The sequence below is a fragment of the Panthera pardus genome, unplaced genomic scaffold (genome assembly GCF_024362965.1).
Source record: "Panthera pardus isolate Hobbes unplaced genomic scaffold, ASM2436296v1 HiC_scaffold_15, whole genome shotgun sequence".
Lineage (NCBI taxonomy): Eukaryota > Metazoa > Chordata > Mammalia > Carnivora > Felidae > Panthera > Panthera pardus.
Genome location: NW_026526710.1, coordinates 38293878 through 38306648, shown reverse-complemented (window position 1 = coordinate 38306648; position 12771 = coordinate 38293878). Strand labels below are relative to the sequence as shown.

At 37.2% G+C, this 12771-nt stretch overlaps 2 protein-coding genes across 2 annotated transcripts in view; one reads left to right on the top strand and one right to left on the bottom strand.

Annotated features, from left to right (window-relative positions):
- Positions 1-5527, top strand: part of USP14 (ubiquitin specific peptidase 14) — a 49946-nt gene extending 44419 nt beyond the window's left edge. Inside the window, exons 14-16 of the mRNA XM_019418338.2 lie at positions 3221-3281; positions 3660-3767; positions 4414-5527. Of these exons, the coding sequence (XP_019273883.1) occupies positions 3221-3281; positions 3660-3767; positions 4414-4565 (321 nt within the window). The 3' untranslated portion in view covers positions 4566-5527. The remainder of the gene's footprint in view (positions 1-3220; positions 3282-3659; positions 3768-4413) is intronic.
- A 1850-nt stretch (positions 5528-7377) lies between these two features.
- THOC1 (THO complex subunit 1) overlaps positions 7378-12771 on the bottom strand; it is a 59369-nt gene continuing 53975 nt past the window's right edge. The window contains exons 18-21 of the mRNA XM_019418337.2: positions 12194-12277; positions 9343-9490; positions 8536-8611; positions 7378-7791 (exon numbers count right to left, since the gene is read on the bottom strand). Coding sequence (XP_019273882.1) covers positions 7496-7791; positions 8536-8611; positions 9343-9490; positions 12194-12277 — 604 coding nt within the window. The 3' untranslated portion in view covers positions 7378-7495. The remainder of the gene's footprint in view (positions 7792-8535; positions 8612-9342; positions 9491-12193; positions 12278-12771) is intronic.

Genomic DNA, 12771 nt, shown 5'->3' with positions numbered 1-12771 from the left:
TGGTAACGAGATATTTCTAGTGTGATATTGTATATCAAGTTTAAAATTAAATTCTTCTACAAATTACTACTGTATGTGTATTAAATGCTTTTATTTTTAAACACGAAGCTTTATTTTGAGATAATTGTAGAATCACATGCAGTTAAAAGAAGTAATACGAAGAGATCCAAATACCTTTTACCAAGTTTCCCCTGTGGTAACATCTTTCAAAATGATAATACAGTATCATAACCTGGAAATTGACATTAATACAGTCTAGATGCAGTACATTTTCATCAACCAAAGTTTCTGCATACTTGCCCCCTTGTGGCCAAGCCCACTTTCCCTTGGCCCCTACCTCCTCAATTCCTGGCAACTGTTGACTTTTCTCCATTCCTGTAATTTTGTCATTTCAAGATCATTATATAAATGGAATCATGTAGTATGTAACCTTTGAGATTTTCTTTTCTCAGCATAATTCTTTGGAAATTAGTCCAGGTCATTTTGTAGAGTTGCTGAAGAGTATTCCATGGTATGCGTATACCACAGTTTAACTATTGATAGCTGGGTTGTTTATTGTGAATAAAGCTACCATAAGCATTCATGTACCAGTTTCAGTGTGAAGATAAATTTTCATTTCTCTAGGAATAATTACCCAGGAGCACAGTTGCTGGATTGCATGGTAGTTGTACATTTAGTTTTTTAAGAAACTCAAATGTTTTCCCTAGAGGCTGTACCATTTTAGATGCCTATCAATAGCATATGACTGATCCACTTTCTGCAGTCTTGCCAGAATTTGGTGGTGTCACTATTCTTTATTTTAGCCATTTGTATAGGTTTGCAGCGATACCTCATTGTGGCTTTTAATTTGCATTTTCCTAAGGGCTGAATTTATTTGCTATCTGTATTTCCTCTTTGGTGAAATGTCTTTTCATGTCTTCTCATTTTCTAATTGTGCTATTTTTTACTCTTGAATTTTGAGAGTTCTTTATGTATAGGTGTGTGGTGTGTGTGTGTGTGTGTGTGTATGTTTAAAAAAAAAATTTTTTTTAACATTTATTTTTGAGAGAGGGAGAGACAGTAAGTGGGGGAGGGGCAGAGAGAGGGGGACACAAAATCCAAAGCAGGCTCCAGGCTCTGAGCTGTCAGCACAGAGCCCAACGCAGGGCTCAGAAATCACAAACTGCAAGATCATGACCTGAACTGATGTCAGATGCTCAACTGAGCCACCCAGGTGCCCTGTATATATGGTTTTTAATGTTTACTTATTTATTTTGAGAGAGGGAGCACAAGCAGAGCAGAGGCAGATGGAGAGAGGGGGGAGTGAGAATCCCAAGCAGGCTCTGCGCTGTCAGTACAGAGCCTGATTTGGGGCTCGATCTCATGAATCATGAGATCATGACCTGAGACGAAATCAAGAGTCAGACGCTTAACTGACTGAACCACCCAGATGCTCTGGGAGTTCTTTATATTATAGATATGAATCGTTTGTCAGATACATGGCTTCCAAAATTTTCTCCCTCCCTTTAGCTATGATAAATATTCCATGGGTACTTGAAAAACAATTTGCATTCTGTTGTTGAATGGAATGTGTTCTTTGGATGTTGATTAGATTCAGTTGGTTGATGGTGATGTTGCATGTTCCTATAATCTTGCTGTTTTTCTATCGAGCTGTTCTGTCAGTTTTGCGAGAGGAGTGGGGGAGTTTCTATCAATTGTTGAGAGTGAGGAAGCTAAAATTGTGGTTTTATGTGTTTCTCCATTCAGTTCTGTCAGCTTTTGATGTGCAGGTTTTGTAGCTCTGTTATTTGGTGCCTGCACCTTTAGGATTGCTAAGTATTCTTGGTGGACTGACCCCTTTATATTATGCACTGTCACTTTCTGCCCCTGGTAATTTTCTTTGCTCTGAAGTCTACTTTATCTGACAGTACTATTGCCACCGTTGCTTTGTTTTTGTTAATGTTTGCATGATATCTTTTCTTTTACTTTAAATTTGCCTATATAGTTATATTTGAGGAGTTTCTTGTAGACACCATAGAGTTAGTTGGCTCATGTTTTTTTAAGACACTCTGTTAATCTCTTCTTATTGGTATATTTAGACCATTTACATTAAAACATTTTTTTAAAGTTTATTTTTGAGAGAGAGCACAAGCACAGGGGAGGGGCAGAGAGAGAGAGGGAGACAGAGGGTCTGAGCAGGCTCTGTTGTCATGCAGAGCCTAATGCAGGACTCGAACTCACTAACTGTGAGTTCATGACCTGAGCCAAAGTCTGACGCTTAACCGACTGAGCCACCCAGCCGCCTCTAGACCATTTACATTGAATATAATTATTGATTTCTTAAATCTGTTATGTTTTGCTTTCTCTTTGTTCTGTTTTTCATTTCCCTTTATTGCCTTGTGGTTACTTGAACATATGATAGATTTCTAATTTAGCTATAACTTAAAAAATGATTTTCTATAGCTTTTCCTATAGTTACTCTCAATATTAAATTTTAATTATATTAAAAGGAATGGTTGACCTAATTGCCACTTTTTTGTTGTAGGGTCCTTTGACTTCTTGTTGTTCCACCTATCTTTAAACTGCTTGCATTGTGTTCATTAGCATTACAGTTTTCAAGAACTGTGTGTCCATATGCCTAGATAAATTTAATTTTTGTATTACACACTGAAATGGGCTGAGGCAGGGAGAGTTCCCACTAGGAACCTTTGTCTAAAGTAGTAAATCCTGTGTTTCGATATTAGGTAAATATTTGCTGAATTAAAGAGCTTAGTTCATGTAAACTAAGATTCAGTTCATTTGAGCAGGTGATCATGTCTTAGTAGCTTTAATGTTGCAGCAATTTGACTTTCCTGTTTTATTGATATAACCTTTTTTTTTTCTTATCCTATGTGGTTTGATAGTATTTTGTTTAAAATATAGACTTGGGTTTTCCTTCTCTGTTCTAGAACAGTTTATCTATACTGCTCTATTCACTGCTGTGCTCTAGGTTTAGTGGCTTATAGTTGGTCAGAGGGTCTGTTACTATACATACAAGATTGTATTGTTGGAGTGTAGATTCTTTGGGTTTACAGTTTTATGTTAACTATAATTATATCGTTTTAGTAAATTGTAAGGTAGATGACATTTTGTCTTTGTTTTGTATTGTAGTCAGTAAATATTTGTGGAAATGAATACTTATTGGAGAATATAAATTTTATTTCCAGTATCATGATTTAAAGTTAAATTTTTTTCTCCTCAGAGTGACAAAAAGAGTAGTCCCCAGAAAGAAGTTAAATATGAACCTTTTTCTTTTGCTGATGGTAAGTGGAAAAAATAACTTCAGTTGAGTTACTGTGTTGTGTGTGTGTGTGTGTGTGTGTGTGTGTGTGTGTGTGTGTGTTGAAGGTAAAATTCCACTTAGGAATTTTTTCAGATAGCATGCTTTAAAAAAAGTCAGATTTCTTAAAATATAATGTGCCTTAAACACAGTAAAAATCAGTCTTTTGGCATTAGTTCTGTGAATACTACCATACTTCATAAAATATCTTTCATAAATCCTTAATTTTGAACAGTAGTGTCTAACTGAATTCTAATAATAGAGTAGTACTTCTCTAGACTAACCACCAGACTTCTTGCTTGCTTACCTAGCTTGAGAAAGCACCTATTCATTGTCTAATGTTGGATTTACGTTTTTTTAGATATTGGCTCCAATAATTGTGGATACTATGATTTGCAAGCAGTGTTAACACATCAGGGAAGGTCTAGCTCTTCAGGCCATTATGTGTCATGGGTAAAAAGGAAACAAGGTAAGGATTGTTGTTGTTTTTTTTGTTTTCCCAGTTGTTAATTATGTTAACAGTTTATTTAGTACAAATTTTGTAACCCAGTGGTTTTTAAACTTTTTGGTTTTAGAACCCTTTTATATTCTTAATTTTTGAGGTCCACAAAGAGCTTTTGCTTTTAAGGATTCTCCTAATATTTACTGAGAAATTAATTCAGTGAAAACTGACAGTAATAAAATAAAAAAACATACCACACAACCTAAAAATAACTATTTTTCAAAACAAAAAATAGCAAGAGAAATAGTACTGATTTGATTTTGTAGGTCTGTTTTGTCTGGCTTGATAGGAGACAGCTGGATCCTCTTAACTGTTTCTGCATTTTTTCTGTTGCTTTATCACACATCTTCTGTGACTTCTGGAAAATTCCAAAGCACACTTGAGAGAATGAGGGCAAAACGGCAACTAAATGCTTTAATAGTGTTATGACAATAATTGTGACTTTTATGGTATTGCTGAAAATGAACCAGAGTAGTCCCTGGACTACACTTGGAAAACTGTTAGTATGATAGATGGAATACTACTTAGCCTATAATTACTCAGTACTTTTTTTGAAATGAAACTGAGAAAATCCTCTAGGATATTAATTTCATTTTCTTCTCTTGTTCTTCAGATGAGTGGATTAAGTTTGATGATGATAAGGTCAGCATCGTGACACCGGAGGATATCTTGCGGCTTTCTGGTGGTGGAGACTGGCATATAGCATATGTATTACTGTATGGGCCTCGCAGAGTTGAAATAATGGAAGAGGAAAGTGAACAGTAATTTTAGCTATTTATGTTTAGGTGTGAAATAAATGTTATTTGTTGATCATTTCTATAATCCAGAGCTTTAGCAGAAGCTATTTAGGTGGTTTTATGTGTATCCCCTCGTGTGGAACAAAAGAGGGTGGAAGCAGACCACTCTGTGGATCAACCTAAAAAAAATTACAGAATAAAGAAAATTGCCTTTGGACTGTGCTCCCCTGTATAAAGGTTGCAGGAAGATATTTTTTAAAAGCTTATTTCTTGCATTAATTTTTAAAAATTCTCATCTGAAAATGCCTTTCAACCATTACCTTCTGTGATAAATTTTTTCTCCCTTTTTCAGCCCAGGATTCAGCAATCAGATGTTTATTGCACACCTACTCTTTGTTGTTGTTCTTGCATGGTTCAAACCACCGGTGATTCATAGCTGCCCATCCTTTGCCTTATCTAACAAAAATTTTACCAGGAAGGTAGAAAGGAAGTAAGTGTTTTTCTCATTGTGTTACTCAGTGCTGCTGCCCACATCCCATGGAAACATGGGTACAATCAAGTATTTGTCCAGCCTGACTGTTGCTGGCTTTTCATGACTTTAAAATAAATTGTGATCAGTAATAGTACATTTGATTATACATTTATTACTGTGTCTCTCTGTACTATGGTTTGTATATTTAACTTTGCAATGGTTTTGTAGTCATCAACCTTTAAAAAAAAAAAAGTTGACAAGCTCTGGTTGCTTATTTTTAGAAAATGAGGATATTTAATAAAAAAAAAAAAAAAAGGAGGGACTAACAGCTTCTGACCTCAAGTCTTTTGTCTACTGAGTGTTGGAGCTTGGGTTGAGTTTAGGTAATATGTAATACTATACAGTTTCTGCAGATGGTTAGTCTTATTCTGCTGTTAAGCATCCATTTAAAAAATGTTATCTTTTTTTTGCCTCCTCACATTATATTGTTTAAAAGAAATATAAAGTTGTAAAAGTAACGGAGTTCTTTGGATGCTGACTGCAATGATGTTTATGGCTCTTTTCTTTGGCTCAATTGTTTTTACTTTCATCTGTTCCCAAAATCTCCATGTCTGTCTCAGAATTTAATAGTGACTTTTAAAGTGATGGTAAAAATACCAAGAATATGTGGTGTTTCAGTATGGTAGGTTTCTTACCTTTTAACACATTCTAATTAGTTCCTCATCTTAAGAGCCTTGATTGATTGCTAGACAAAGATAGAAAATTAGCTAATTTGTCTCTGATTTTGAGTTAGGTATGTAAAATGAAGTTTGGGGGATTATCATGAAATGTCACCGATAACTACTAGTTTCCTAGAGAATAATGGCCATTTTCCTCTAAACTTTGAACAACATGATAAAATCAGAGACGGGATAAAATAAGCATTTCAGGGAAACTTACTTGTAAATAGCTTCTTCAGCTAAATGGTAATTATTGGCAGTCATTATTCCCTTTGTCTTGGAAGAGGGTACAGACTGGAATGGGGAGGAGGAGACCATAGACCATAAGAATGGTAAGGATTCCTAGATATTGCCATGAGGCTTGTGACTGCAGTTTTTATTCTGTCTTGGTCTGAACAATTTTGAGGACATAAATTTAGCAATTAGAATTCACATTTCTGATTTGCAGGATGCTGTAGCTACTGGGTCAGGTGAGGTAGGTTTAGAACAAAGTACGTCTTGTATGGAGTTAGAATTTTAAAATTGTAATTCCTTAATTGTTATAAAATTGATTTCATCTTACTTGATCCAAATAAGCATTATTCCAAAGATTTTTTTAAGTGTTAGAAATTGGGACTTATATCAGTGTTTTAAATAAGGCTATTTTAGAGTTCAGCCTTGCATATAAGGTTTTTGAGAAGGGAGAGTAGACCAGAAAATGTCTTGATTCTTGAGTGTGCCTTGTATGCTGTGCCATGAGCACTGAGGCCCTTTTGACAGTACAGCCTTGCTGTATCACTTTCGGGACTAGCTAGGGACGTTAAGCCCAAGCAAGAACATTTATGGTGTAATAAGCACTTAGTAGCCTTTCAGGATTCAAAACAAATGAACAGTGATGACCTAATACTTACGTGGGAAATAGATGGTAGTAACTATCTTTCTGGTTGCTAGTAACTAATAGATAGTAGTAACTCCAGCCATTACTACATAGTGCTTTGCTGTTTATAGATTGCATTCACATAATACATCTCAAACTTCACAATAGTCCCTGAAGTATAAATCTCTATTTTAAGGACTTAAAGAGGTTAAATAATTTTTGTAAAGCTAAAAAGACTAGGTTTTAGACTTTGCCAACCTCCAACTTTAAAAGAAATAAGGTAAACATTTTCTGTAATGGGTAGGGTGGATGGTAAATTATTTTAGGTTTTGCAGGCCATAATCTTTGTTGTGGCTACTTAACTGTGTTGTAGCATGAAAGGAGCCATAGGTCATACTTAAAGGAATCGGCATCTGTGCTGATGAAATTTTACTTGTAAAAACAGGTGGAAAATGGACCATTGTTTGCTGATCCTCTGCTTTAAAGCACAAATGAATGAGAATAGAGCAGTCATATGGTTTCACAAAGTCATTCTGGGATTTTCAGAACAGCACATTAAATTTTGTAACTACTAATGGCATGCAGGAATCTAATCTGGCATAGTATTAGGAAACACCATGCTCCCTAAATATTGCTTACTGACTTCATTATAAATATTTAACAAAGATACCTGACCTTGAGGTCACTTTATTTTGGCCATTTCCCAACCTACTCCCTTCTGAAACCCTGAGGTCAGTCATCAAGAGCCAATGTGTTCTTTTGTTCTTGGAGCACCAGCCAACTGTACAACAACTGTTATAAAAATGTTTATTGTTTACCAAAACCATTGGACCTCTTATCAAATGCTGCTTGGTAACAAAATCTTATCACAGTTTTAATAAAAAAAAAAAAAAAAATGAAGGAAAAAGAAGCTAACTATTTGTCTCATTGTCATTAGTTAGACTTTCTGCAAGGTCACTTAATCCGGACTTGTTCAGTGCATTCATCAGATTCTCAGGCGTTGCATGTACTCCCTCTTGATCTTGCCAGGCGACTAGTAGCTGCTTAGCTCTCATCTTCATATCTTCGCTGTCACACTCAATCTGTCTAATTTCCGAGTCTTTCATTTCCAAGTAGGGAGCCAGGATCTTCCATTGTTCGCCCAGCTTGTTGGCAAATACTTCTATTTGTTCCCCTGTCACAGGTTTGTCTCGCCGGACATCAGGGCCTAGAAAACACACGAAATGTAAATTATGTACAAAGTATGAGGACATGTACAATTCAAAGTACAACAGAACTGGGAAGTTACGGGGCCACTGAAATATTAATCACCTTTCATAAGCTTTGTTTTAAAAGTAAAACAATTCCTTTCTATATTTTCTGTGGGTTGAATATTCTTACAGTCATGATCACTAGGAAATCAGTATTTCTTTTATTTTTTTAAATTTTATTTTAGAGAGTGAAGGACAGAAAAAGCACAAGCAGGGGAGAGGGGCAGAGAGAATCTCAAGCAGGCTCCATGCTCAACGTGGAGCCTGACACAGGGCTCGATCGCATAACCCTAGGGTCATGACCTGAGCCTAATTCAAGAGTCAGATACTGAAGCCATTGAGCCACCCAGGCGCCCCTCAATACTTCTTTTAAAGCTAAAGCTGTTGCCTCTAGTGTAATTATGAAGGCCTCCCCTGAAACCAGGTGTTCCCTTCTAACCACCCCAATCCCTGTCAAAATTAACAAGTATGGGTCACCTTCAAATTTAAGTACCTTCCTTCCCGTCACTTCCACATTTTTATTGCATAAAATGTAATATTTTAATTACAAGTTGTCAAACAATGTTTAAAATTCCTCACTATAAGAAACAGCTGAGAGATAAGTGGTAGAAGTTGAGAAGTAGATCAAATAACGTACCTCTCAACAAAGAACCCCAATCTTTTCCAATTTTGTAAAATAGCCAAGAAAATTCAATTCTTACTTTCATTTTCCTTCAGTAAAGCATCATTATCTTCCTCATCTTCATCCTCACCTGTTTTTATTTCTTCAGAAGGAGGCTAAAATGAGGAAGAAGAATGTTTCAAAGAATGCTGACTTGTAAAATACCTGGGGATACTTTCAGGTTAGACAGGAATGGTTGAGTTTCCAAATAGAGGACCCAGAACTTTATCCTTGAGCATATTAAATGGGAATGGCAGGTGAGGATCACAAATGGGATGGTGTTAACTTGGAGTGGACGTTAAGATCTGAGAATGAGAAAGACTTCCCCTGCCCCCAACCTGGGAAGAAGGAAGCCAATAAAAAGTATAATGATTTGCAAATATTTTAGTACAGTAACAGTGGGCTGGGGAAAACCAGGGGAGCAACCATGTTCTTAAAAATTTTTGAGTTGTAGTAATACAACGAGAAAATTGTATTAGAAAAGAGAACAGAGTAGAAAGATAGGCCAAGATGCCTACTGCTACCCTCAGATCCTGTTTGATAAAAGTGCATTGGCAAACAGGAAAAATTTCATGTCTGAGTTTACAGGTGGAATGATAGTTTAACCAAAGTATTGTGGACTTTAATAAATTTTTTATACAGCATGTAATTTAGGATACTTTATCAATTTATGTTCTTCCTATAAATATATACTCCTATTTTTCCTTATTCTAAAACATGGGGGTTTGTAGATCATTATTTTTTTCCACATGATAAGCTGTATATTCAGCTTCTTTGCTCAAATCGTGATAATCATTTTAGATAACATCACCTAAAGAATATGAAAAAATTCATCTGTATTACTTACTGGTAATTCCTTTGCTAGCTTTATTACCATGTTTTCAAGATATTCTGGCAAACTTTTAAACTGCTGGTTGGTTGGCTGGAAGAAGTGAGGGCTTCTCCGTGCTAGTAGTCTCAGGGCTCTCCAACCATAATTTGAATTGTTCACAGCCCTATGAAAAGAGATGTCCATCTTATAATTTACGTTTTTTTATTTCTATATGCCTTCTAATTAATATAACTTACCATGTGAAATTCTATACTCTAAATAGCTGAAGGCACCATTCTTTTCATTTTGATCTTATTCCTAAAGACCTTCTCAGTATGCAGTTCATTTGTAATACTAGAAACCAGCAGAATCCGATGAGACAGGTTCATATGCAGCAAACACATTTGAAAAGTTTATACACATTTTACTTAAGATTAAGTCAGTTTGTATAGTAATAACTAGATGTTCTATGTGCCGGACCGTAATCATCTACCTATTTAGGAAAAAAAATTCACAATAAGGTTTACTATGTTCAGTAAATTGATGTCCATACTGTCAATGCCACCTACAGGTGTGAATTTCAGAATATTTTATAAATTCAATGGCTGAGTTTTGACCACATAAACTTAATCCAATATGTTATTTTCCATTTATATAACATTCAAATTTTAGTTTGCTTAATACCAAACCCAGTGAAGAAAAATGGCTCTAAAACTAAAAGGGAAACCTCGAACAGCCAACACAATAAGCAATGATGCAAGAAGAGAATCCATGAACTGTTACGAAGCACAGCAGTGGGTGGTACACAGTAAGGTGAGAAATGGAAACCTCAAATTCTAAAGATAATGTTCCAGAAACAGCCAAGCTGCAGAAGAATCTAGAACACAAATGTATTCTGGTTGTGAGTTTTTGCAAGTCATTTGGCAGTTCCTCCCCAAGTTCTTAAGAGTAGCAAGCTGATTTCTTTAGTCCTCTCTTACAAATGAGCTTCTACTTTTAACATGTGCTGGTACTTACAAAGCTGCTCCGATACCATGGTCTTGCTAAGTTAATGCCATGCTACAGGGCTCTGCCTGAACAGGGAACCAGTCTACTTCTCGGACACATTCCCATTTAAACAGTTTGAATCTTTTACACATTTTCAAAATCCTGCCAGTCATAAATACAAACTTTATTCTCCAGAAATCCATACATACCATTCAGGTTCTTAAGGTTCTTGGAGAACTATCACATTCATTCATTCAACAAGTACTTGTTGAACTCGGCACTCAGGGTCACGGAGCCCTCAAGACACTAGTGCTGCAGTTAAGGGCAGGGCCCTGAGGCCAGAGTGATTTTCCTGGCTCTGTCATTTACTAGATAAGAACTTCAATACATTATTCAATGTATTCAATACACGTTTTGCCTCACTTTCTTTAACTGTAAAACGGAGAGAAGAACAGTTTCTACTTTAGAGGTATATATGTTAAGTGCCTAGGGAGTACCTGACACACAGTAAATGTGAATGCATCATTATTACTGATAAACACGAGGTGTAAGAATCTCAGTGGTAAGGATGAGAAAACCAAGAAAAGTGAGAATTTCTGATGGGGGGGGGGAGCTTCTGGGCCAGGGAAAACTGCCCTGAGGCAGTAATCTGAGAAGAGATACGAAATAAGACCACAAGCCATGGGAATACCTGGGGGAGAAGTTTCAAGCAAACATAATAGCAAGTGCAAAGGCCCTGAGATAGAAAAACCTTTGAGGTGAAGAACAAAACCCTGGTTGGTATGGTTAGAACAGAGAAAATGAGTGAGGAGGAGGAGGAGATGTGGTTGGAGGGGAAGGAGTCAGACTGAAGTCTTTTAGATCCAGGTAAGGAATTTGGATTTCATCCTAATTTTAATATGCAGTCATGGGAAAATTTTAAGCAGGAATTTAAAGATCACAATTCTTCTGGAGAACTGACCGGAGCATCACTAGTTAAGAGATTAGAGTAACTAACTCGTTAACTAGTCATAAGGTCACGTCAGCCACAGCACTCTATTTACTGTGTGCTAAATACATGACCTGTGTGATTCAAAGTGAACCATTTTATTTAATCGTCAGAATAACCCTGTAGAGTGGGTATTATTACTATTTAACAATGAGGACACAGGCAGAGGGGTGCTATAGTAGCTGTAGCAGCCTAGCCAGTAGGAGACACTGTCTTGGGGTTGGAACCCAGACAGTCTGACACGAGGGTCCTTGCCCTTAAATCATGACACCAAAGTGCCGATTTAAAACCACAGTGCTGTGTGGTATTGCCTAGATTTACGTGATGGAGCTGTGACTGAGTCCTGAAGTTACTCCAAAATTTGTGAGTTAGGTAGAGGATGGGGAGCCAGGTGAGATGCAGCGGGGCAGGAAGGAAAACAGGCAGGAGTGGAGTTTGCTGGATGTCCAGAGAAGAACACACTAGGGAAGGAGACACCATTGGTGAATGCTGCTGGGAGGTCAAAACAAGACACGGTGACCTCGACGAGTGATTTCAGTGGAGGGACAGGGAGACAGCCCAGCAGCAGTGAGCTGACAAGGGAATGGGAGGTGAGGAAATGAAGCAATGGTTATCTACGCCTCTTGGGAGACTCTGATTTGAAGGGGAACAAAGAAAAGAGGATGGTTGAAGGGAGGTGGGGGGTCCAAAGGGATTGTGCTTATTTTCTGAAACAGGTATGATTCTGTGTCTTGCTTGTTAGTGGGCATGGTCATTGAAATCAGGATGTGTGCTAATGTGAACTTGGCACGTAAACTCCCCTATGAGGAAAAGTACTGCCCTACCAGCCATCTCTCTTAATTAGTGTTCTGGTGTACATACAATTCCTAAAAAAATACTGTGGAAAGTTAGCTCATGAGGAACATTACTTACTTGTATTCATTTTCAACCATGTTTTCAGGGTCTGCCTGTTCAATGGCTTCTTCAAAGAATTCCTCCAAAGTTGGCATGTATTCCCTAGGTGTTATAAAATTACCTAGTGAGGATCATGTGTGTTCTTAATAATAAATAATCATAAAATGATGGCAATGAAAGATTCTCCTGTTACCCACACTTGTGTTAGTTATATTACTTAGGAACTCAGATTAAAAAAATTTTTTTTTTAATATTTATTTTTGAAGGAGAGAGAGACAGAGAGCATGAGAGAGGGAGGGGTAGGGAGAGAGGGAGACATGGAACCTGAAGCAGGCTCAGGCTCCGAGCTGTCAGCACAGAGCCCAACGCTGGGTGCAAACCCACAAACCGTGAGATCGTGACCTGAGCCGAAGTTGGACACTTAACCAACTGGGCCACATAGGCACCCCAGGAACTCATATTTTTAAGGAGGTAAAGGACTCTGGGCACCTGAGTGGCTCAGTCGTTTAAGTGTCTGCCTCTCAGGTTCAGCTCAAGTCATGATCTCGCAGTTCATGGGAATGAGCTCTGTGAGCACAGAGCCTGCTTGCGATTCT